The following is a 26,842-nucleotide window of genomic DNA, read 5'->3' as shown; positions in this document are numbered from 1 at the left end:
GGGGGGCGGAATGATACTTCCGCCCACCATATTTTTCACTGGGGGGGCTGGCGCCCCCAGCCCCCCGGTTCCTACGCCCTTGTATTTTGAACAATGTTACTTCCTCTAACTGCAATGTCACTGATATGAAATGTTATCTGTTACCTTTCTCATTTAAATAACATGGACTTATATTCTTTAAAACGAAAGTTATCAAAATCCAGGATAAGTTTAATAAGACCAAGATTTGAATTGAGCAATGGTGCTTACTGCAAAATGTCAATGTTGTCGATGCCGATGACGTAATGATGACGAAAGTGATGATAATAATTGCTTTTTTAATTACGCTCGTCCAAAAGATACGTGATACTGATATATATGCAATTTATTTGATGTCAACTTATTCTGACAGTCAATTTCTTCTGATTGAATCGTAAACTTAATTGGTTGACATCTTTATGACCTAACCTATACACTCGAGGCTATTGATTGACTTCCCCGAAACTTGGAAGGGATGGTCAAAACTAATAAAAAATAATATAAAATAATCATAATAATAAACAAAAGCAAAGTATTCATGTCGTGCAGCCATTCGATATTGCTACGTAGGAGAAGATAGCTAGTCAAGGTTAGTGGAAACAATACCATATAATGGCAGGGAACTTGACAACGGCTAGGATCAATAAACATTAAAGGTTACTACTTAAGGTCGATTTAATTTCACAGAACTTTTAGTTCGGAGAAAAAAATACAAAGAACACAGAAAAACTGATGGTGACCAAGAAATTAATTTCATCCTTCTGAGACGAAAAGAGGTACCGATATTCAGACAGTGTACGTTGTAAGTTCATCGAGTAAAGATAGTTTCATATACAGAAGGGGATATCGTGCCTAATGTTCCGTACCGTTGACACTATGGCAAGACTGACAAAGACATATTCTCTGATACTGTGTTTGCTATTCGCGAGATATACCGGTACGTATGGGCCTTTTACTCTTCATATATGTCTACTGCGTTTGTAAACCTGTAATGTTACGATGGGCAATCTTCATATATGTCTACTGTGATTGTAAACCCGCAATGATACGAATAGCAACCTTCATATATGTCTTCTGAGTTTGTAAAACTGTAATGATACAAATGGCAATCTTTATTTATGTCTACTGCGTTTGTAAACCTGTAATGATATGATGGGCAATCTTCTTCATCCAGCAAACATGATCAGTTGTACTGATAAATAAAATTCATATATATATATATCTTTTATAACACTTAACTTGTACTGGTTGCACGTCTATTTAACAGTTGTCCTTGTATTCATAACAAAAGTCAATTTTAGCTTCAGTCAACCATTGACCTCTAACCTCTCATTCTGAAGATCTTCAAGATATAAGTCCCAATCACGGGCACCTTTAAACTAATTTAAAAAATGTCAGCACTTTAATTTATTCGTTTGGTCTTTGACCTCAGATGCTATGGCACCTTCATATTTTAACAACAGTTGTCTTTAACATTCCTATTACATCTGTGAAGGCTGCAAGTGAATTATATGTCCCTTTGAGTTACAGCAAGGCACTTTCTTGTGCTTAATTTGATCTTTGACCTTTACTTTTGCAATATGGCAGACACAAGTTCCCATCATATGCCTATCTGTTCCCAAGTTTGAATATTTAACCAGGCTAACTAAGGAAGGATTGTTGCCACAAAAGTAAACAATAGTTATACATTTGACCTTTGATTCCGTGACCTTTGACTTCATTTACCATATGGAGATCTGTGGAATTAACATATGTGACGTTGGGCCGTTAGTCTGTCGATTGCTAGTAATTTGATCACCACGACATATTATTAAAAAAAAAAAATTATCGTATTCAGTAAGATCCGAAAAATTCAGTAAGAAGTTATGTATAAAAAGGCTGTTTTTATTTTATTTGCAGTTTCATCAGATGGTGGATCATCGTTACGAAAGGTGAAACTGTTCCGCTGCTCCAACATACAACGCAATGCAGGTGAGAATTAAAAATATGTTAAACGTTTAACATAATTTGAAGGCACACGGTAATACAACGCACACGATGAGCAGTTATGGGGAAATAGTTTGTCGTCCCCCTCCTCCACCCCCCCCCCCCGCAGACAAACTCCGATCGGACATTATTTTATCACGAAAATATGTCTTGACACGGTATATCAAACTTTATTTCCCACGTCACAGTTATTTAGCTTCCCTCACTCCTTGGAATATTTGTCAGTCCGGAATACTTGATAAATTTGGCAAACCGTCTGGTCCAACCACAAAAGTCAAAGAATAATCCTGGGATTACCGAACAGTGTACGGTAATCCTGTGTTATTATTACGGACAAAACTTCGAAGAATCTGTGGTCCGGTCGGGTATTAGTGCCTTAGCGAATATTGTCCGACCGGAGACTTACTACTGGGAACAAATACACTGTTACACCGGTGGTCCCCGAGGTACAATTGCTCCAGTTTTAAGAGTTTGCTTAAAGCAGCTTGTTGCGTTTGGTCAAATGAAGGTCAATTATTACTTACTTAATGACTCTCTACTCTATATTCAGTTGCGTGAAAGCGATCGAAAAGAGATGAAGAGGAGGAAGGGGGAGGAAAGAGGAAGGGGAAGAAAACGAAGAACCATTAAATAGTTTAGGATATTTTGTCTGTTATCTGAGAATATCGACTACTTTTATCTCTTATTTTGATTATTTCCCAGAAATTACAAATTTGTTGTATGGAAATTTTCACTTAAAATCATCTCAACATTTTCACGACTGTTTTCTCGAACATTTTGATTTTTGTATGTCAAAACTTTTCACTTATGACCTTTCGGTATCGAATTTCAATTGATTCCGCAAAATTTCGTCTTTTAGGCTACATTATCTCAAAAAAATCAACTTCTTTGAAATTTAAGATATGTGATTTACTGTGTAATTGCGTAATAAAAGGACACAATAATACAACTGTCCCTGACACTCTTCCTCCTGTTGCTACTAATAAGACTTCAAACATTTCAACGGCTTTACACATGCGGAAGTCAAATGGCAAAAACGTTTACCTTGTCATCATTCTTCGAAATTTGAGTTGCATTCAAGTCATTCAATCATCAAAAAAACGAGAACATACGAAAAACAGAAAATATAGAAGGAAAAAGCGGCTTAAAGTTGTGTGCGTGCGTGTGTGTATGAACAAAAAAGTGTGTCGCGAACAACCCCTAGATATCCAAACTTGGTGGGTAGGTAGGTGCCTGACTATGAAAACTCGGGCCTGCGTGATAGGTCAAGAATAGGTCAAGAAACCTAAAAATTGGTTTTTAGCCTGCTTGTCGAAAAAAAGGCATTAAACCTCACGATTTATAGAGAATGATAATTCGAATTTTAAATATGACAGATTTGGGTGGTTAGTGTCGGGTCAAAGGTCCATTGAGGTTAAAGGTCAAATTGGCCTAATGTGCGAAAATATGTGTCGCAAAGTCCTCCTACAATGTAAGTCCGATCAAGTTCACACAAGGTCGGTTGGTTGCTGAGCGTAAAAGCTCTTGTCTGCATGATTTATGACGTCATAGGTCAATTGTAGGTCAGAGGTAAAAGATCAAGAAACCTAAAAATTTGTTTTTTGCCGCTTGCTGCTTGTCAACATGTAGAAAACGATGAAGAAAACGATGGGACAGTTTCAAAATAGCATAAATGTGGTTGTTAAGGACCGAGGTCAAAGGTCAATGTAGGTCAGAGGTCAAATTCGCCTAAATTGTGCGGAGGAGATTAGATCTGCAACTCCGTGGATTGCTCTCATGTTTTTATTATGGTTTGTTGATACATACTTACATGACACGTTGGACATGATATTATTTCTTATGTACTGATTCCTATACTCACCTGGCCTGTATGCCATCTTTTATTATCTGTCGATTTATACTTACTTGTTGTGTTTATCATGTCATCATTTTATGCTATGTTGGCTCGTACTGACCTGACGCGTTGTGATGTCACCATTTATGGTATTTTGATTGATACTTAACTAACACGTTTTTCATAAAATTCTTTATTGCATGTCCGTCATATTTACCTAGTATCTTTTTTCAATGCATTACCCATCATGGTGGGAAACAGGGCCTCTTGGCTGTAAGACGAGGACAGTATTGTCGAATGTGACGAATCTGGTGGCATTGATACAAATGCCGTGGGTGAATTGATAGTCGTTGCTGAATCTTTGTTGAAAGATGAAACAAGTGGCTTTTTAACTTACACATTTGCACCGGCTTTTAAAACTATTACATTTCTATAAAACATAAATCTTCCTGAAAAATAGAGATTTTTTTTACCCTCTGCACAAACGAAACAAGAGGGCAGTCCATGGAGTTGAGATAATAATAACATGATGAACACAACATGTAAGTATGAATCAACATACATTGAATGATGACATGATAAACTCGCCAGGTAAGTATGAAACAGTATATTATTAACGATGACTTGACGAATACGTCATGTTCATAGTGATATGATAGCTTTGTTTAATGCTAGTTAATGATCTTTTAATCATAGCTGTTTTACCTTTCATCAAAGATCAAGCGGCATCCACGATGGTTATGAAGTCACAGTCTATCACGACTCCATCTGATTCTGATGACCAGTTATACTCCACAATAACCTCCTCCACTGATAGCCTGAAACTCATGTCTACTAAATCGATAGACGATACAGAAACAAGTACTGCAGGTAAGTTTGACACAAAAGAGCAATGTTACACTGATGAACACACCCCGGTAAGTAATACACTACAGAGAGGTTGATACTTTCATAGTTCCTACTTGACAGAACCCATTGTAGGGGATCATCCATTATGATAGGGAGTGTGCACTATCTCCTCTTTGGTTATCCAAACTTAATTCTAGGTAAAAGAAGCCGAATACAGTTGGGGGGGGGGGGGGGCGGGCTATACCTGTTTGTCTAATATGTGGTTTATACTGTCGAAATAAAAAATAAAATAAAATACTCACACATTACTGTATAATTACAGGTTTTGTGTTACCATTTTATAGGCTTGAACGAGCTGTCAGACTCGTCACAATATTAAAGGACATCAACTTCAACTCTGATATTTCCCAAACGATCTACTATTTTGCTTGAGCCTGCTTAGATGTTTGTGAATGTCGATCTCTGTATCGGTGGCGTGGGCAAGGGGGGGGGGGGGTTCCCTCACCTCGGATCATCAGTTGGGATTTTTTTTGCATTCTGTCCGGAAAGAATAAGACCTCTACTATGGGTGTACTGTCCCACCACCTTTTTCAACCTCACACAAAGTATTTACGAGCAAACCCTTGCGTTTAACTCTATAGATCTAATTGTCATTTGTCAATATGCCTCAGATTGCACCATTTGACGTCTAAGCTCCCCCCCCCCCCCACCCACTCCCTCAATTTTGAATTCATCATTATTTACCTTCATTATAGAGTAACTTATAAAAACCTAAATTACAGTCAAAATCTGAAACCTCAGATTGCACCATTTGACTTGTATCTTGTTTATTTCCCGGAGAGGACCCTAGACCCCTGCACATAAGAGCTGGTTTCAACGACACCACGGCAACACCCACTCCATTATGAACTACTCCGTTCACATCTAGCCTTCCCATAAAGATTCATGTCACTACCTAATATCAGTCGTGGAATTTGGGAGTGTTTTTTGTTTTATAATATGAGCACGATCTTGAGTTTAGAGTTACTTGAATATCTATGCCTCAGAATGCACCACGTGACATTCAAAACTTGATTTTTTTTTTTTTTTTTTTTTTTCGCGGTTGGCCCCCGCAATCATTGATTTGACATAGGGACATAGGGGTCCACTACAATGACCCAAGTGCAGTCCCCTCCTTTATAAAATCTTTCATTCCACAAAAGTTCAGTCCAATACCTTAATGAGTCGGGGGTAATTGCTAATACCCCCCTCACACACATATTTAATCATAGCTGTTTCACCTTTCATCAAAGATCAAGCGGCATCCACGATGGTTATGAAGTCACAGTCTATAACAACTCCATCTGATTCTGATGACCAGTTATACTCCACAATAACCTCCTCCACTGATAGCAGGAAACTCATGTCTACTAAATCGATAGACGATACAGAAACAAGTACTGCAGGTATGTTTGACACAAAGGAACAATTGTACACTGATGAACACACCCTGGTAAGTATAATAAACTACAGAGAGGATGATACTTTCATAGTTCATACTTGACAGAACCCATTGTACGGGATCATCCATTATGATAGGGAGTGTGCAATATCGAAAGCAAAGCTAATGGAAACACTATTTCCTTCCTATTTGGTTATCCAACTTAATTCTAAGCAAAAGAAGGCGTATATAGGGGAGGGGGGTGTGGGAGGAGGGCTACCTATTTGTCTAATGAGTGGTGTTATACTGTCGAAATAAAAAATAAAATACTTTTACATTACTGTATCATTAGAGATTTTGGGATACGATTTATAGGCTTGAACGAGCTGTCAGACTCGTTATAATGTAAAAGGACATCGTCTTCAACTCTGATATTTCCCAAACGATCTACTATTTTGCTTGAGCCTGCTTATAAGTTTGTGAATGTCGTTCTCTGTATCAGTGACGTGGGCAAGGGGGATCCCCCACTTCGGATCACCAGTCGGGGATTTTTTACATTCTGCCCGGAAAGAATAGGACCTCTACGATGGGTGTACTCTCCCACGCCCTTCTATACCTCACACAAAGTATTTATTAGCAAATCCTTGCGTTTAAATCTATAGATCTAATTTTCATTGTAAATATGCCTCAAAATGCACCATTTGACGTCTAAGCTTCCCCCCCCCCCCCCCCTCAATTTTGAATTCATCATTATTTACCTTCCTTATATAGAGTAACTTATAAAAACCTAAATAAAAGTCAAAATGTGATGCCTCAGAATACACCAGTTGACTTCTTTAATCTTGTTTATTTTCCGGAGAGGACCCTAGACCCCTGCACATGGGGGCTGGTTTCACTGACACCACGGCAACACCACCTCCATTATAAACTACTCCATTCACATCTAGCCCTCCCATAAAGATTCATGTCACTATCTAAATCAGTCGTGGAATTTGGGAGTTTTCTTTTATATAAGCACGATCTTGAGTTTAGAGCTACTGAAATATACCTAAATCTATGCCTCAGAATGCATCACTTGACATTCAAAACTTGATTTTTTTTTTGGGGGGGGGGCGGTTGGCCCCACAATCATTATTTGGACATAGGGACATAGGGGTCCACTACAATGACCCAAGTGCAGTCCCCTCCTTTATAAAATCTTTCATTCCACAAAAGTTCAGCCCAATACCTTAATGAGTCGGGGGTAATTGCTAGACCCCTGCACATGGGAGCTGGTTTCAATGAACCACGGCAACACCCACTCCATTATGAACTACTCCGTTCACATCTAGCCTTCCCATAAAGATTCATGTCACTACCTAATATCAGTCGTGGAATTTGGGAGTTTTCTTTTATATAAGCACGATCTTGAGTTTAGAGCTACTTAAATATACCTAAATCTATGCCTCAGAATGCATCACTAGACATTCAAAAATTTTCATTTGTTTTTCTTTGGGGGGGGGGGGGGGCGGTTGGCCTCACAATCATTATTTGGACATGGGGACATAGGGGTCCACTACAATGACCCAAGTGCAGTCCTCTCCTTTATAAAATCTTTCATTCCACAAAAGTTCAGCCCAATACCTTAATGAGTCGGGGGTAATTGCTAATACCCCCTCACACACATATTTAATCATAGCTGTTTCACCTTTCATCAAAGATCAAGCGGCATCCACGATGGTTATGAAGTCACAGTCTATAACGACTCCATCTGATTCTGATGACCAGTTATACACCACAATAACCTCCTCCACTGATAGCCTGAAACTCATGTCTACCAACTCAATAGACGATACAGAAACAAGTACTGCAGGTAAGTTTGACACAAAAGAGCAATGGTACACTGATAAACACACCCCGGTAAGTAATAAACTACAGAGAGGATGATACTTTCATAGTTCCTACTTGACAGAACCCATTGTAGAGGATCATCCATTATGATAGGGAGTGTGCACTATCGAAAGAAAAGCGAAGGAAAACACTATTTGCTTCCTCTTTGGTTATCCAAACTTAATTCTATAGTGTAAATGAGGCCGAATATAGAGGGGGAGAGGCGGGCTACCTATTTGTCTAATGTGTGGTGTTATACTGTCGAAATATATGATAACAGCAGAGTGAACATTTGAGGATATCAATGTTACTATTATTGGCCATTTCAATGTGGTGTTTATCTCCTTTTCTCTGCAGGTTCAGCTGGCTGGCACGGCGTCCAACAGCCACGGTTTATCTTCACTTTGTTGCCATTAGAATGTTCTTCAAGCTCGGCAGTGGTAAAGGTCTTTATTGCATCATTGTCACAAAACACGGAAGCATCTGGCAACATTTCCTTTCCGTTACGCGATATTGAAGACATTCCATTCGTCACCGGTGAAAATGGCAGCCTTATTGATATACCGTTACATGTGCTGCCTAGTAGCATCCAAACATTAAGGAAAGAAAATTCCACGGCAATGATTTCAGCTGATCGTCCGGTGGCTGCTTACGTTCATTTGCGCTGCACAGAGCAGCAAAACAATAAAGCTACTACCTTTAAACTAATACCTTTAGATGGGTTAGGGACGGAGTACCGTGTCATATCGTACCGATACATGGGCAATCCAGTCACCGCTGTTACGGCTTACAACCGAACAACGGTAGTGAATATTATTCAGAGTGGTATCAGTCAGACGACTACACTAATGCCATACGAAACGATCCTCTGGGAAAGTGACAGCGATTTGAGTGGTGTTTACTTAGTAACAGATGAGCCAGTTTTTGTCGTCTCTGGGAATAAAGAAGACCATTTAGATGGCAGCACCATGGGTAAAGATATGTTTTACGAATGCATGCCCCCTTTAAATGATTGGGGAATGACATTTTCTGTCGCCCCGCTCTCAGATCGCGAGTCGGCATCAATTCTGAGAATAGTACCCTGGAACATGACTACCATCATTACATGGGGATATGGGGCTTCACAATGGACAGACGTCATTGACTCGGAGGACTTCAAAGAAATTCAACTTTTTCCTTTCCCAGATGGAGAGAACATTGAAATATCCTCAGATAAACCGGTACTTGTGATGCAATTTACTTCAGTCTATAAGGAAGGCCAGGGTACATTAACGCCTTCACTATCAATGGCAACAGTTACGCCCTCTGACAAAGTTATTGCGCGATATTTGGTTTTCCCTTTGTTTGCTATTGGAAGCGTTGCATCAGACATACTAGACTATCATATGACCGTGTGGCTGCCACCCGGTGCAAATACTGATTTCCTATTGGTTAATAATAATACACCGTCATGGAGCCAGATAGGAACTCTGGCTAATGGCGGAATGATTCTCCGAACATCCCTAAACGAAAGTACAAATACATTTCAAATCCACGGAACATTTCAAGTAAGGGCAGCAGTTTACGGTTGGCACCGTGTGAGTTCCTTTGCCTATTTACTCTAAATAGAAGTCTGCTTGGTCCAAGGAGATCAAAAGCATATATGATATCATCTTTAATATATTTAACTTAATTCTTTTTTAAGTGTTTAAGTTCTTATGATCTACATAACCCACATCCATATCCATATCAGTACATATGACAATTTCCGTTTTATTACTGATGGTTAATCTCTGCAACCTGTCAATAAACCTTCAACATCCTCAAGGACACACGACTGGTGGCGCCAGTCCACGACAACGATGTAGTCATATTACTAGGCTTTCTGAATGGAACATCAGCAAATGAACTGGTTAGGAGGTATTAATATCGAGAAACATTGGACCTAACTTATTCACATCTGACAAGGGCGTAGGAACCGGGGTGCTGGGGGCGCCAGCCCCCCCCCCCAGTGAAAAATATGGAGGGGCGAAAGTATCATTCCGCCCCCCCCCCCCCCCCCCCCGCTTCGCAAGTCAGAAAACCCCTTTTTCATTTCCAAATGAGAAAAAAATCTCATTTGGAGCACCAAATTGCATCTAAGGCCAGGTGAAAATGCAAAATTATATACAAAATGGAGTGGGTGGGTTGGTGTGCTATAATGCACCAAATTGCATCTGAGGCCACCTGGAAATGCAAAAAAAATCCAAAGGGGAGGGGGACACCCCTCCCCTTAGACCCCTCCCCCAGGCCGGCCATCAGTCTTCAGCCCCCCGCTCAAAAGTACCTTCCTACGCCACTGCTGTTTGTTGTCACTATCTTAATGCAGGGAGATCCAATCTTTAAGATTGTCACTATCTTAATGCTGAGAGATTCAATCTTAAAGGATGTCACTATCTTAATGCTGAGAGATTCAATCTTAAAGGTTGTCACTATCTTAATGCTGAGAGATTCAATCTTCAAGGATGGCACTGTCTTAATGCTGAGAGATTCAATCTTAAAGATTGTCACTATCTTAATGCTGAGATATTCAATCTTAAAGGATGTCACTATCTTAATGCTGAGAGATTCAATCTTAAAGGTTGTCACTATCTAAATGCGGAGAGGTTCAATCTTAAAGGATGTCACTATCTTAATGCTGAGATATTCAATCTTAAGGGTTGTTACTATCTTAATGCTGAGAGATTCAATCTTAAGGGTTGTCTATCTTAATGCTGAGAGATTCAATCTTAAAGGTTGTTACTATCTTAATGCTGAGAGATTCAATCTTCAAGGATGTCACTATTTTAATGCTGAGAGATTCAATCTTAAAGGTTGTCACTATTTTAATGCTGAGAGATTCAATCTTAAAGGCTGTCACTATGTTAATGCTGAGAGATTCAATCTTAAAGGTAATTGTCACTATCTTAATGCTGAGAGATTCAATCTTAAAGGTTGTCACTATCTTAATGCTGAGAGATTCAATCTTAAAGGTTGTCACTATGTTAATGCTGAGATATTCAATCTTCAAGGTTGTTACTATCTTAATGCTGAGAGATTCAATCTTAAAGGTTGTCACTATTTTAATGCTGAGAGATTCAATCTTAAAGGCTGTCACTATGTTAATGCTGAGAGATTCAATCTTAAAGGTTGTCACTATCTTAATGCTGAGAGATTCGATCTTAAAGGTTGTAAGTTTGTCACTATCTTAATGCTGAGAGATTCAATCTTAAAGGCTGTCACTATCTTAATGCTGAGAGATTCAATCTTCAAGGTAGTCACTATCTTAATGCTGAGAGATTCAATCTTAACGGTAATTGTCACTATCTTAATGCTGAGAGATTCAATCTTAAAGGTAATTGTCACTATCTTAATGCTGAGAGATTCAATCTTCAAGGTTGTCACTATCTTAATGCTGAGAGATTCAATCTTAACGGTAATTGTCACTATCTTAATGCTGAGAGATTCAATCTTAAAGGTAATTGTCACTATCTTAATGCTGAGAGAATCAATCTTCAAGGTTGTCACTATCTTAATGCTGAGAGATTCAAACTTAAAGGTTGTCACTGTCTTAATGCTGAGAGATTCAATCTTTTAGAATTCACAGATTGTCAAACTGATGAGTTTGAAACCCACAAGACAAGGAGTAAGATGAACAATCAAACACAAAATGAGACAAGAACAAAAATTAAGCAGTGTATAACATAGTTACTCTTTTTATTCAGTTGCTAAAATAAAATTCCATACATAATACTTTTTATACATCGTACTTATGATAAAAAGCTTAACATAAAAACTGTAATTCACAATTTGTCAAAAAAAATGCCTGATTGCAACAACCTGTAGCCAGGAAGACAAAACTAACAATTTAAAATTAGCAAATGATTTCACTCTACAAAAACGATCCCTCACCTTGTGAGTCAAGGCTTTCTTACAATGAATACCAAACATCACCATTTAGGACTTTATTTAGCAGAACTGAAATCAACGAATCCTAATTACTCCCAAAAAATGTTGCAGTTTCACTTTGTGTCTTCCAATAAGGTGGAAAGCTTCCAATGTAGGATTTCCTTCTGAAAATTCAGCTCACCAGACACTAATAAGCTAGTTTGTTTATATGAGAGAAAGTTTAATTTCTAGATAATTACTCATCACTGAACATTGCAGAAACACATGAAATCCTTGAGGAATGCAAATTCAAGGAGAGTAATTACTAGTAATAAATACAGTACCAGGAGAAGTTTCACCTCAGAATTTGGACAGTCAACAATTAGACTAATGCTTTAATACGCTGTTTTGTAGCCAAAAATTCTCTTACACCCACAAGAATATCACAAAGGATGCAACAATAGGGTGGTCTGTTCTGTATCACTGAAACACTAACCACTACTTATTGCTATCTTTTAAAGATACTGAAAAGCCCTCAGCTCTCCTATATTCCTTGTAAAGAAAGGTATATTTAAAGTAAGAGAATGGTGATGATTAGACACAAAATTGTCAGCATCACTTCCAATATACTTTACATTTAAACTACTCAAGGTTATCTATATCTAACTTGTAATACTTGGGTCAACATTGGTAAACAGCAAACATACAAAATCCTTAAGACATCAATAGTGATCAAAAGTATGTTCAAAAGTATGATCAAATAGTGATCAAAAGTGCAAAGGACCCCCAATGACGCATGGACTACACCTTCATGCCCTCCCATTCAAAGCAATTGAAATGACTCAATGCTTCCAGACAGTAATCTATTCAGAGTCTAAAGAATATTTTATAATGGTGTCTGGTTGTTTAAGTGACTAGACAAAGTTAACACGATCTACAAATCATGGTCATCACATTCCACACGCTGTACAAGTTGTTAACAGTGTAAATACCTACAACATGCACCTCAGCATGGGGTGTAAACCCTCTGTTTGTACATATAGATGGCGCTCTAACAAAATAACGTCTCAAATAAATGCTTGTCTAACTCATAGATTAAAACCATCCATTGGTGCATAAGATGTAGGTTGAACTGTCTAATATTCTCTATCATGGTGATTTAAAACTTGTGCCATGAACATTTCAGCCATTGATTACAGTATCTGAAAGCATTTGCAGAAAAGACTCCTGTACTGTAAAATTACTATATGACTGAACCAGCTTTATTCAGTACTGGCAGTGGTCATTCCAGTAAAGATGACATCACACACAGGCTGCTGAAGGAAGGATGTTACTTCTTCTTCCTGTCTTGCATACATTTTGGACAGAACCTGAGGAAAGAAGGAACTATGAGTAAAATCACTACTGAAAACTATGCAAAGTCTATACCTCTGTAGTAATAATATCTTAGATACTGTACATCTCATTGCCTCTAAGTAAGGACAGTAGTAGAGGTAGTTTGGATTTTGATGATGTGGTTTGGCTACTCAAGTGTATAAGGTCACCAAGTTAAGAATACAAAGAGATTCCTTAGCATGCGGTAAATTTAGGTACAGGTACTGTAGGGTTGTATTACACTTCTTGTAATTTAGGATCCTACCTTTGAAGAAAGAGTGTACTTAACTGATATTTTTGTGAGACACATGGATGCTCTTAAAATAACATGTTGATGTTTAACTACTATGACTGGGTAAAATGACATTAATATGCTCTAACAGTCACACCATGTTAAAAAAACAAGAAAACAAAGCTAGTTTGATACACACAGCCAGAGCAGATTAAGATAGTCACCTTGGGGGTCAAGACTTTTTTACCAATGTTTGAAATATACTTTTGCAATTGATTCAAGTTATGTAGCATGATGTTTCATCTAATGTTTTTTATGTGTTAGCTCAGTGGAGTGTTAGTTCAGTGGTTAACGCCGGTGCCTTCCAATCATAAGGCCCCGAGTTTGAGTCCCTTCAAGATTAATGTATGTCGTCCAGTTACAGAGTTGTAGGCAATTGACAATTCATAATCATGGATGTTCAATATGAATCTAAGAGACTGACTTCGGTCAGCTTGCGGCTTTGATAAGCCAATGAGGCTTCTTTGCGAGTTCCTGATTGCAGGAGGATCTAAAATACATACATACATGTGGTGCATTTTTGTACAGTAAGGTGATTACAATAATGTTTTGCTGAGATGTTAAAGGAGCCTGTAATACTTACTACTGACAACTATCAGCTTGACAATCGTATTGATACAAGCAGTTCAATGTATATCTTAAATCATGCTCATGTAAAGACAAAATTTAAATCTTAATCACTTGATTTTTTTAAGACTAAAGCTTTGATTTACATCAAAAGTTTGTCATTTATCACTTTTAACAGAATTATATTTAAAGTCAAACAATAATTACTTTGAAGAAGATCCTGCTAGGATCAAAACGTCAGGCCAATTTACTTTTACACAATAATTACTCTGCTAACCATTCTTTAAATATGAATTGGTTCATTCAAGTACATTGGCAGTAATTATCAGAATTTTATCTAAAAGAGTGTCAAAAAGTAATCTTATACAAAGCGAAAAAGTGACTGAGCACCACTTAGTCTTGTTTACTATGTAACGTCTTGATAAAGAATACAAGAGCCCATTGAAGTATTGTTAAAGTTTAATATTATTGTTACAACAAATGCTTCATATTGTGAGTGAGAATGTGAACTTTTAATACTAACATCAGACTTGAGCATAGGCTTACATTTTTTAAGTCACAGATGGACCAACCAAGACTTATTCTAGAAAGAAATGCTATATTTTCTTTAGTTTCTTTAGTAAATCTGATGGTCAGTAGAATATATGTTGGTACTGAAATGCATTACAAACATGTACTTTGATAAAAGTTACAACTGTTTGCATGTCCATTGCTCTGTAATATTAAACAGGAAGCAAAGAGTGTTAGTGTACTACTACTGTTAGTAGATAACAACATTGTCCCTTCATGTAATGAAAAGTATGTTCACTGTGTTGACAATTAGCATCTTAAAATTTGTTGAAAGTTAAAAAGTTTTGCAGTAAACTGTGTATCCTGTATATACCACAAAAAAATAATTAATGTGAACATGTATCATGTATTCATGTCATGAAAAACCAAAATAAAACCAAAATGCATTTAAGAAAACTGATTTTAATCAACTGGATCTGGTTTCATTTTTTTAATAATAAAAAATCACCAACTTTTTTTTACTGTGTATTCTGCATACACCACTAAACCATTAACAGTTAACACACTCATGAAAAAAAATTCCACAAAAATGTTTCAAATCACATTAATCTGATTGAATAAAACAAAAATATAGAAAAACATGAACCCTGGAATTTAATTTTATAAAAAAAAAAGGCAAATTTATCAGATACTAACAATCGTGAATAGTATTCATCCTACTGTTGGCATGTTAATGTTAATATTGCATAATTAGCGATGTTCAATTTGTTTTCTTCTATTACAGATTCCTACTACGCTAGTCATAGATCCATCAAGCTGGTATTAATCTCCTTATCAGCTGTCTATTATTTATTAATGTGTATAAGTAAGTTGGCCTGACGTTTCAATCCTAGCATGATCTTCTTCAGAGGCTAAATGACAAAGGATTATTATTTATTAATTATTATTATTTATTAAGGCAGCAATAACCACTTTTAAAGATTCCAGTTTACCTTTAATATATCGTTGACGTTATCTACTGTCTCAATAGTTTTCGTAGTGTGCATGTTTTTGTGTCATAAATTTTATGATAAATACGTAAAATGGAAAGTTATTTAACAAAATTTATGTCAGATCTATTCAGATGCTTAAAACATGCCATGAATGGCATGCAATACTCTTAAGAGTTTTTCACTTACCATTTTCCTTTTGGTTTGGTGGCCAGACCAACACAAGCAAAGTGAAACCATTCTATTGGACACTGTAAGAAAGAAAAAAGGAAGGTTATGATCATAATAAGAACATTTGCTTGATAATAAAATGATGTTACTATTCTGCCCATTTCACACATTCAGCCACTTGCTAATACATGCATTTTAAAAACTGAATTGCTAAAATTAAAATTCTGCGTTGCATTACTCTTGCATTAATAAACAAGAGAGCAGCCAATGGGCTAAGTCTTCCCTTGCCAGTTTTCAGCCTTTTCAGACTGTTTGAGCACAAATGACCTTTGGACTTCCACAACTAAGTTCTTGTGGTCAACTTATCAAGTATAAGGTTTTCAGACTGTTGATGACCTTTGACCTCCACCAGTCTTTTGTACTCACTACTGTGTACCTAAATACCAGGTATGAAGTTCACCGAGCTTTACTTTCGCAGCTCTATGTTTACATGGTTTTTAGGCTTTGACCTATCTTAACGTCAAGAGACTCTTTGCTTACACCGACTACAATAGGGTCCTTTTACTCACTATTGGGTATCTACGTACCAAGTGTTAACTTCAATGAAGCTTTACTTTGTGCGTTACAGTAGTGTTTACTAGTGCTGATAGTCGTAATCGATTAATCGCCCGTAGTCGCAATTACACTTTGGAAGTTCGATTAATCGTGCTCACAACCGAAGTTGCGATTACTTGACTACAAGCTAGCACTACACATAATTTGCTTAATTGAAAAATAGCCTCACCTTTCAAAAACCACACTAAAGCAGTTTGTCAGTAAATACCGCAAAAGTATATATACAGGTTCTTACAGTACTACACTAGCACTGTGCTGTGTTAAAAATCAGCATGCACCTGCTTTAGTTAGATTCATGCGTTTGCTTGTCAGTAATACGCTTGTTCTGCAATGCAACATTCAGTCCTAGCAAAGTTTAATCATTGTTTAATCATTGCGCTAATTCGTAACGTATTTAATCTTTCACGATTGCCAAAGTATTTGTAATTTCTCCAAACATATTTACAATTAATTCATTACTGACCAGCTTCACATTCATCGAATTTCTGATCAAGTGTGTCGATTGCGGTGTAGATTATTTTCAATGTGCGAAAAATGTGACTGCTATCACGGTAGGCTAGAGCCTAGCCTAGAACGTCTTACAGAAAACAGCTTGCATACTAATCATCATACTGCTACAAGTGTTACATCTATAGTTTCATTGTTTGCATGTTTGCTTTTATTAGTGCTAGAAGTTGTAGTAGCCTCATAGATGCATTCAAAAGTTTTTGATTTACTATGAAGGATTTTATGAAACGTTGCAGATAGAAAATTGTTCAGTTATTGTTTGGTAGATGTTTTAACATGATTTAGACACCACATGTTAAGTGACGAAAGAACAAATAAAGACAATGCAACATGGAGAAAGATTTGTTTGACTATTTCTGCAATGTAAAAATGACAGTGATGACGTCATAACTGTAACCGAGTAATTGCGAGAAGAGCTATGCGATTAATGAACTACAAAAAAAAGAGTCGACTCTCAGCACTAGTGTTTACAAGGTTTTCAGGCTTTGACCTATGTTGACCGCAAGCAACCTTTGAGCTCCTATTTCAAAGTGGTCCATGGGCATTGGGCTCAATAGGTGCATCTACAAACGAAACATAAAGTTCGTCAACCATATACTTTTTGAGTTACTCCATTTATAGGGCGCACACATGCCGTCACCGTGGCCAATAAGGTTACAGAAAGGACTTGCAACTTATATAACTGGCTGCCAATGTCTTTTGATTTTCATCTAATGAACGTTGTTATGCTTTCACAGTACTAAAACTATCCTACTGAACAAGTTACAACAAAATACTTTGAAACCTGATACATTACAATACAACATTGCTAACAGAACTTTTGCTTTTTTTTCCACTGATGCAGGTTAGGTGATGGGAACAGTCCAAGAATTCTTCCCGCGTGACAATTTGTTACTTCAGGTCTTTCCTCAAGTAGCCTTTCATTACGTATTGAACACAATGCCCAACTGTACTGTGCACACGTATAAGCCTAGTGTTATGCTGTATGTTATTGTTGTATGTGTCTTTTACATATTGTCAGACCAGGAAGAACTACCTATACTTGAGTGATTTGTGACTGCAAAGCTACAAATCTGTTTTAACGAGTAATATCCTACTAATAGTGAATGAACAGAACAATGTTGGTGACTTTTATAAGTTTTTTATTAGGTAGTAAGGAGATCCAACAATTTTAAGAACTATTTGATATCAGTTTCCAAACTAAAGAGTGGAATGATGTCTCAGGTTTAGACAAACTCTTATGCTAAAGTTTCTGGTCAACGTTCAGTTTTTCTGTATCTAATCTTCTAGAAGAATTGCGTATTATAGTCATTCAGGCTTCATCTGAATCAAACAGTTTACATATGGTTCCCAAAATAACAACCAACAAATAGCAACACATGAGGCTAACCTGTTTAAAGTTAAGCAAGCTAAAAACAGCAATGCTAAAGACCAAACAGGCATAAATACCTCTCCCTGGATCAAACTACAATATTAGAGCCTAAATGATAGGGAGACAAACCTCACTGTAATAGATGCAATGACAATATAAATAACCTTGAGTGAGTGATTTACTTACATCCGGATTATCACAGCCAATCATTTCACCGTAGGAAACTTGGTGACATAAACAGTAGGTTGGTTCATTAGGGTCTACTGGCATATCAAGCACGTCCGATGGACCATTTATTACAGAGGCGACACTAAGTATTGGAGTAATCGGCCTGTGAATTAAAAACAAAAGATGCAACATATTACCAACTGGGTCATTACATAACATGTGTTTCCTTGGTAACAGATTACCACCAGTACCTTTGGGTAAAAATTCCCCCAGTTTGACATCACCATTAGGGCCAAAGTTGTTAATTCAAAGTTTTGACTCTAATTGCATACGTCTGTGCATTTCGTAAGCTAAGGCTAACTTGAGGAACACTTCAAACGAAACAGGAGATACTTCCTTGCAACTATTGCGTGTTTCATATTCTTCTTTTGTAATAACGGTATGAAAGAATTACTACAGCTAAACCACAGTTGTAGTATCGGTGTTCTGTCATGCCAAAAGGTGGCATGACAGAAAGTGGGTTCCTACTCATTGGTGGCATGTCTACCTGATGTAATACAAAAGTACCATCAAACAAGCAGATTTGTTAGTCTCACATAGGAAGTAACAGACCACTGTACCAGCTTCATTTCATTCAAAATTTCCAAGTGGTTCTGCACATTAAATGTTTTGTGCTTACTCTGGTCTAAAGAATTTGAAATTGTTTAATTATTAATAATTATTATATATATATGTACATACATACTACAGAGCATGTCAAAAAGAACACATTGGTCTGCTTCCATCAGTTTGAATTTTCATATAACTACATTACACAATCATTCGTGATGTCTTACATGGAAAAAACATAAACCTGTATTCCTGCCTGGTAAACTTAGCATCCCTATACAAATGGAAACAATTCATACTGCTAAATCATCCCTTACTCATGCAAATAATTTCCAAGGTTATATAACTATTTCAATACAAAAGTAGTTGTTGGTGTGTTCAAGCATGAAATCATAGATTCATGACAATGAGTTGATCCACCATAATCATAAGCTCTGCTGTTCTGTTATATATGTTTACCTCTCGAACACTGTAATTTTTCACACATCAAGCCATAGTCATTTGATTTTTTGTAAGTCAAGTTACAAAGTCAAATTATTAAAGCAAATTATCAAGTAATACTTGAGTTAAAAGGCAAATAAAGCATCAAGATCCGATAAGGTCTTTTGGGAAGTGATGCAGGTATGATGGATCACCTGCATCAGGTAACTCCAGCAGTATTGTTGCTACAAGCTTTAACAACAGTCATAATCTTGGAAATGGATTGGATAGCAACTGCACTGCAAAATAGGCACTTCTCCCGCCACTTATATTACAAAGAAATAATGTCCAAGTGAAAAGTTGCAGAATAAAATCAACTGAATATTTGTTTCTATCATGGATATTATTTTTTTTCAAAAAAAATTGTAAACAACTAATCTAATGTCAAGAAGTCAGATAAAATTCATGTCGAGTAACATGTGATTGTATCAGCCCGTCAAGTCACAGTTCATTCGTTTACAAGTCAAGTCATTTCTGGCCAAGTCAACTCAAACGAGTCAAGCAAAGTGTGACTGAGTCTTTGACTCAGGTCCAAGTAATTAACTTGAGCCGCAAACACTGCTGAACCTACATAGGTGGTGGATCGACAGAGGCTGCCGATGTCCCTGATAGGGACCTGAGTCTTGACTCAGGTCCAAGTAATTTAACATGAGCCAAGAACACTGCTGAACCTACATAGGTGGTGGATCGACAGAGGCTGCCGATGTCCCTGATAGGGACCTGAGTCTTGACTCAGGTCCAAGTAATTTAACATGAGCCAAGAACACTGCTGGACCTAGATAGATGGTGGATCGACATAGGCTGCCGATGTCCCTGATAGGGACCTGAGTCTTGACTCAGGTCCAAGTAAATTAACATGAGCCAAGAACACTGTTGGACCTACATAGGTGGAGGATCTACAGAGGTGGCCGCAGCTCCCTTCATCTTCTTCTTTTGTCTGGGAGTCTCGTCATCTGGAGGTCGCCCCCTCGCATTCTTCAGTTTCTTTTCCCTTCCAGCTTTCTTTTCTACATGCAAAAAAAGTCATAAGATACATACAGGTTAAATACACAGCTTTCGAAATACTTCGAACTTCGCTATCTTCAATAGCTTGCCTACATATATATGGAAAGAATCTAGGGTTATTACTGTAAAATAGTTGTCATTTGATGCTGTTTTGACTCCAGTCAACCCAAATTAACAACAAAATTTGATAGAGATTCATATTTTGCAGGTTCTGTAACTTGGTCTTATATAATAATTGAAAAGTGCTCCATCTCATTCCACTGAACTCTATGTACTTACAAATTAACATTGTGACAAGGTTTTGATGTTCCTTGGGTCTTTCTGCTATCACTTTATTATGGTTGCATACTTTAGTATGAATTTTATGCTTAACTCCTTCTCTTTACTTTCATAAATATAAGTCAGGACTGTAAGTTCCTAAGCAAACAGTAAGTGTTTAGTAAACCTAGCGCTGTTTATTAATTTCCAATAGAAGCAGTTTGACAACTCCTAATCGTATGATAAAATTTCATCCTTATCTCTTTCCCATTTATCTAAATTGAATGTCAGTCACTCTTCCACATTACTATGCTTAATACACCACACAAAGCTATGCTAACAGGTTAAATTACTTTGGCATAATTTGGAAAAGAATTATTCTATCACTCTACAATCTTCCTGCCTCACTGACCTAAAAGTATTTGTATAAAATGCTCTCAATACCACTTTCAAACAATGGCACATTTGTTACACCTACAGAACGTTGGGAGTTTGATGAATATGTCATAGACACACATTACTAGTGATATGGAACATTTTTCATGGAGCTCAACTACTCAGAGTAGATGATTGTTGAGTAGCTGGGCACATCTTTGGCCAGTATCATTTTTCTGACACAGACATTGAGTTGTAAAGTACCGCATTCACCACACACATATATGTTAGTGTTACTGACATGAGTATTTGGCAGTGACTTACTCTTATCTCTAGTACCATCATCAAATCCACCAGCACTGGCCTGCTGTTGTTCTAAATGTCTTTCTTTCAATTCCTCTTCAAATCTCTGTAGTTCTGCATCTAGTCTTCTTATATGTTTATCCACCTGAAGCAGGATGAGTTATTCATTTGTATTAATAGGCACCTTTAAAGTATACCCCAAATGTGTAATCTCTTTAACCTTTAATGTTCACATGAGGTGATGTGAATGCAGCAACAATACAGTAGCTGACTATCGTAACATTAAACAGCACATTTGTCACATGGTCATTTACCGATGTCTCTGTCCCGCAGTGAGACAAAATGGTAAATTGTGAAACTAAATTAATGATCTTTATGTGTTGCTGAGGACTTTCTATTTGTTCATGACAAATCTAGTTATCAATTTTGTCTAATCTAGAAAGAAATTCCTACAGATGCGAAGAGACACAGTAATTATTTATTCACTTTGGTACTATTCTCATTTCCCTTTCAGCAGCCAGACAGAATCCTGATTCACATTGCTATTTTGTTAGAACTTCGCCATTCTACTTGTCAGAACTGCAACTATATCATGCAAATCGTAGTTTCATGCGATCACACAATAAATTACTTCTGTGTGAAAATCGCTCAAATCGATCATGGGGCAAAAGAGCTTTTGCTGCTGCTGCCCTTGTCTGTGGAACAGCCTTCCAGAACATGTAAAACACAGTCCATCTCTTGCTTCTTTTAAACTCTCCATCAAGACTCATCTGATGAAAACTGTTTAATTGATCCTTCACAGTTGCCCATTTTTGCTTGCATAGTTGTCTTGTACTTTGTTTACTGTTTTTGTTTTGCTGTCGCACTTTTTTTGTCACTGTGCCATGAGCGTCTTATTTTGACGGATACCGGCGCATTATAAATGGCCATTATTATTATTATTAAACGAGCTGACCTTGTGAACACCAACAAATTATGTTCTGTGCTAATGATCAATTAGAGCAAGGTTGTAAATCATACATCATCCACAGATTGTTATATTTGAAAGATGACTGAAAAACTAACCATTTCATAAGCATATTGAAAGATGACTTAAACTAACCATTTCATAAGTTTGCATAGCAAGTTGAACTTTATCGTCTCCATACTCTCGGCTTTTGGCAAAAGCTGCATTGATCTTTGTCAGCCTGGAGGCTCTCTGCTCTGGATTTAAATTTTTTACATTCTTAAGATAATCGGCAGATTCTCCATCAATTTCCGAGGCAAGATCTAGAAGATCAAAAATGAAGGGATAGATTAGTTCTTTACATTTCACCATTTCTATCGATCTTTCAATTCACATTCAAGGACTTTCTGTAAATAAACATTGTTGTATGTCCCAATGCAACCAACAAAGTGTTACGGTCAGAGATGTTGGCAGACATCCCTCGAGCTACAATACATGCCGTTATACAGACAATGGGGAGAAACGAAGAAATCAAAATATGACCTCATAGAAATAAATGAGTACGTACGACTTTTTCATGCACCTATTTTATTATTTAATAACTATTTCCCTAGCATGAAATTCATTAGGTACAAGAGAAGCCTATCAGTTAGCAGTTACACATCTCATTACAGATATATAAAGCACTTGCTTTGGCCATTAGCCAATAATACAGTCAACCAAATACAATAAAAGATCACTTTATATACACTAATCTGCTGTTTATTCATTGGCAATATTGTATCAAAACGATCAAAACTAGTTAAGATCTGGCATTAGCTTTAGCATTCAGCTTGTCAATTCATTAACTGTCACTCTGAACACCTTAAACAAATAGCTCATTCTACTTAGGATTTATACCACTATATGATTTCTTTTGTCCAATGCTTTCTTCATCTTTCTCTTTAGATACACTTTCTTCTTTAAACACATAAACTTTTTACTGTATTTTCATTGTCAAAGCTGCTGTAGAAGATCTAATTAAATGAATTAGATGGTTAGTAACTCACCAAGTGTGGGTAACCAAATGCTTGTGCCTATGCAGATGTCTTAGTTGAATTGAGTAATCCAAATTAAAACATGAACTGTTAAAAAGCTTATACTTGATACTTACCCTGTGTTCTTTGATCTAAATCTCTCATAAGAGTGAAGTTCCTCTGCAGTTCAAATGGAAGATTTTCTATACCTGAAAAGACGACATAGAACGTGATGGATTACTAAGAGTCTGTCTACCTTTAAAGGACAATTAATAAAACCTTTCAGCAGAGTCTTGCCATAAAATTTGCATGAACTGGTAAAAGGCACTGAGTTAAATTTGTCTCAGAACTAGTCAGAACAAGAGGGGCAGGCAATCCATGGAGTAGCAGATCTCATCTCCTCCATGATGGAAACTTTTGATTAACACTGACCATTTGACCTTGACCCTTCACAACCACATAATTATGGTATTTGACCTTTGATGTCATCAATCATGTGTTTACATGGTCAGACACCTCCCCACCAAGTTTGAACTTGATCAGGCTTTCTGTGTACAGGGGTTTGCAACACCTTTTTGCACAATTTAGGCCAAATTGACATTTGACCTCAGTTGGCCTTTGTCTAAGCTTGACCCTACACACCAAAATCTGCACTACATTTAACTTTGTTTCATAATTCTCTACATATCATATGGTTTAATGACTTTTTTAAACATACTGACAAGCAGGTAATGGCTAAACAAAGTTTTTGGGGTATTTGACCACGGACCCTTAACTTCACCAATCAAAAAAGCAACAGTTTCCTGGTCAGGCACCTACTCACCAAGTTGGAACATATTGGACTTATGGTGTAGGAGTTCATGACACACTGTTTCGCACAATTAGGCCAATTTGAAGTTTGAACCCTATCCTAACCACCAAAATCTCTCCGATTTGAAAATTCATCTCATCCTTCTCAACATATGTGTGGTTTAATACCTTTTTCCTACATGATGACAAGTAGACAATGGCTAAAAACCAATTCTTGGTTTCTTGACCTTTGACCTCTGACATCACCAATAATGCAGGCACAAGCTTTCACGGTCCAGCACCTACCCACCAAGACTTAACTTGATCGGATTTACAGTGTAAAGGAGTTTATGACACATTTCTTTGCATATATTAGACCAATTTGACCCTTGACCCAACCCATAACACCTTAATCTGCCCATTTTTAGAATTTGCCTCATCATTCTCTACATATCATGTGGTTTAATGCTTGCATTGTAATCGGAAACTAATTGCGTTTATTGTATCCCCTACTTTAACTAGTGTAGTTGTAAAGATGCGATTGTATCACTTCATATAGTTTATGAATGTTCTACACAATGTATAGGGCAGATGGCTCAGTGCCTTAGCTTTGCTGTTTGACAGGGGCAACCCGGCCCGCCCCTCTTTTTGCCCACCCTGCATTCTTTACTTATTCCCCCTCCCCCCCCCCCCCACTGCTGACATTCAGCAACAGGCATTCAGGACTCACTTTCCTTATGCTTGGGTCTGAATTCAACTTGTTGTGCCTGCTTTGCTAATGTGTACAGCACTAATGATATTACAAACGTTTAGTACTGCTTGGTATAACACTTGGCCTAGGTTCCTCAGGTGTCGTAGAATTAATTACATACATACATACACTTTGCCGTTTCTGAAAACCAAACTCTTCTTATGTTGTAAATAGTTCATAATGTCCAAGCTATTAGAAAATGACAATATTTATTTTTCTGTTCCATAAATACCTATCTTTGTGTGCAAATCGAAGGATTGACGAAAATGGTTAGGCTTGGTTATGTACATAGAAATACAAAATCACTATTGCATGCAGTAATGGTTTGACATAACAAAAGTTATCCTTATCACACATAAGTATGGACATATCTTGCTAAAGAGTTGATGTGATTGTTTTGGAATAGTGTACTTGAATGATGGAACATGCCTTCTCTGGAAAACTTTTCTACTTCATTGGTAGTTTTCAGTTGATGCACTACAAACATGTTCACTGTCATGTATCGTCGTGCAGATGGTTGAGCATTAATTGCAAACTAATATGTATGTTGATTCTAATCGATTTTGGTAAGCCATTTGTAGAACAAAGAACAAACATGGAATTGAATTTGGTACGCGGTTATTTAATTTTAGTACGCTGGCGTACTGCGCAATTCCAACCCTGGCCTATACCACAAGCTTCGCTATCTCTATGCAGTGGGAAGTAACGTTATAAATAGTTGCATACTTTGTGTACATTGAGCACTACAGTCTCAGATGTAAGAATGTCTGCAGACGGTTAGTAAGGGACTATTAGCCAATCAAATCATGGGAAATTTGGAAAAGCATCATGGATTTTTTTGGGCATAAATACTCTGTAATAAAAATGTTGTTAACCCTGTAACCTTGTGGTTGGATGTTATGATTTATCTGTTTTCAAACAACTGTAGGATTGACTGGAAGAAATTTTGGCTCTTTTCAGAAGCAGTTGTGGTTTTAAGAGAAAGATACAATGACGTTCATTCAAAAATGTATTTTGTTGTGTCTTGCATACGCCTAGTTGTGAGTGTGTGTACTTGGGGTTGGTTCATCTAATAAAAAGTTTGTGTCTACTGACGCAAGCAATTTGAATATATCGCGTCCCTGGCTAACAGTTAAAGCATTGCGTTTCAGAAGCAGAATCCTGCGTTAGTAACAGTACTGTACTCCCTTGCGTTACCTATTCTGAGTGATAAGCCTATTAACCCTCTTGCTCAACTCACCTCCAACCATCAATTAAGTGAACAATTTGGAATTTGCAACACATAAACATGAACTGAAATGGCTGAGGCCATGTCAACAAGCTTAGGCCTATGCTGCAGTCAGTTATACTTATATAGTTATATGCGTTACTCAGGCATCGCGTTATCGCCTAGGTTATTCTGCTCGAGTCTATAGTACTAAGTAGTACTAGTAGTTATACAAATACAATACTACAGTACTAGTACTAGTAGTGCAAGTAGTAATACAAATACAACTTTTACAAGTACTATGCCTACATATTATAATACGATTACTAGGCAATGTACCACTACCACTACTGTAGTGTGTAGGCCTAACATTAACTTGTCTTAGTTCTTACTATCAAGATATTGTTCCAAGTATAGTGCGTTTGCCATGACGCTAGCCTCATCGATAATCAGAATCTCAAGATCTGTAAATGTAATGTAAGTGAATGGAAGTTGACGGCAGCTGCTTGTTTATTTTGTAATAGTTGGCATTAGATTAATGTCCGCCAACAAGCCAGAGCCTCTCAGTTTCACTGTTACTAACTAGCTTAGCTTTGGCGCCGTGTGATGTACTTGAACTTGGATATAGCTAGAGTTGGCCATAGCATGCAGTGCATATCCTGCAGCTAAATATCCCT

At 37.2% G+C, this 26,842-nt stretch overlaps 2 protein-coding genes across 2 annotated transcripts; one reads left to right on the top strand and one right to left on the bottom strand.

Moving 5' to 3' along the window:
• Window positions 1-817: 817 nt before the first annotated feature.
• Window positions 818-9,845, top strand: LOC139976428 (uncharacterized). The gene is made up of 6 exons (XM_071985146.1): window positions 818-955; window positions 1,918-1,989; window positions 4,556-4,708; window positions 5,980-6,132; window positions 7,807-7,959; window positions 8,334-9,845. The coding sequence occupies exons 1-6, from the start codon at window positions 874-876 to the stop codon at window positions 9,578-9,580; spliced, it is 1,860 nt and encodes a 619-aa protein (XP_071841247.1). The 5' UTR covers window positions 818-873; the 3' UTR covers window positions 9,581-9,845.
• Window positions 9,846-11,661: 1,816 nt separating this feature from the next.
• LOC139975524 (inhibitor of growth protein 5-like) lies at window positions 11,662-26,810 on the bottom strand. The gene is made up of 8 exons (XM_071983516.1): window positions 26,558-26,810; window positions 23,556-23,627; window positions 22,559-22,725; window positions 21,478-21,601; window positions 20,399-20,522; window positions 18,445-18,589; window positions 15,783-15,844; window positions 11,662-13,231 (listed from the first exon to the last, which is right to left on the bottom strand). Exons 1-8 carry the CDS (start codon window positions 26,592-26,594, stop codon window positions 13,192-13,194), a joined length of 771 nt encoding a protein of 256 aa, XP_071839617.1. The 5' UTR covers window positions 26,595-26,810; the 3' UTR covers window positions 11,662-13,191.
• Between the last annotated feature and the right edge of the window lie 32 nt (window positions 26,811-26,842).

Source organism: Apostichopus japonicus, chromosome 11, assembly GCF_037975245.1.
Source record: "Apostichopus japonicus isolate 1M-3 chromosome 11, ASM3797524v1, whole genome shotgun sequence".
Lineage (NCBI taxonomy): Eukaryota > Metazoa > Echinodermata > Holothuroidea > Aspidochirotida > Stichopodidae > Apostichopus > Apostichopus japonicus.
Note: the sequence above shows the minus strand (reverse complement) of the source record. Positions and strands in the feature narration are given on the sequence as shown.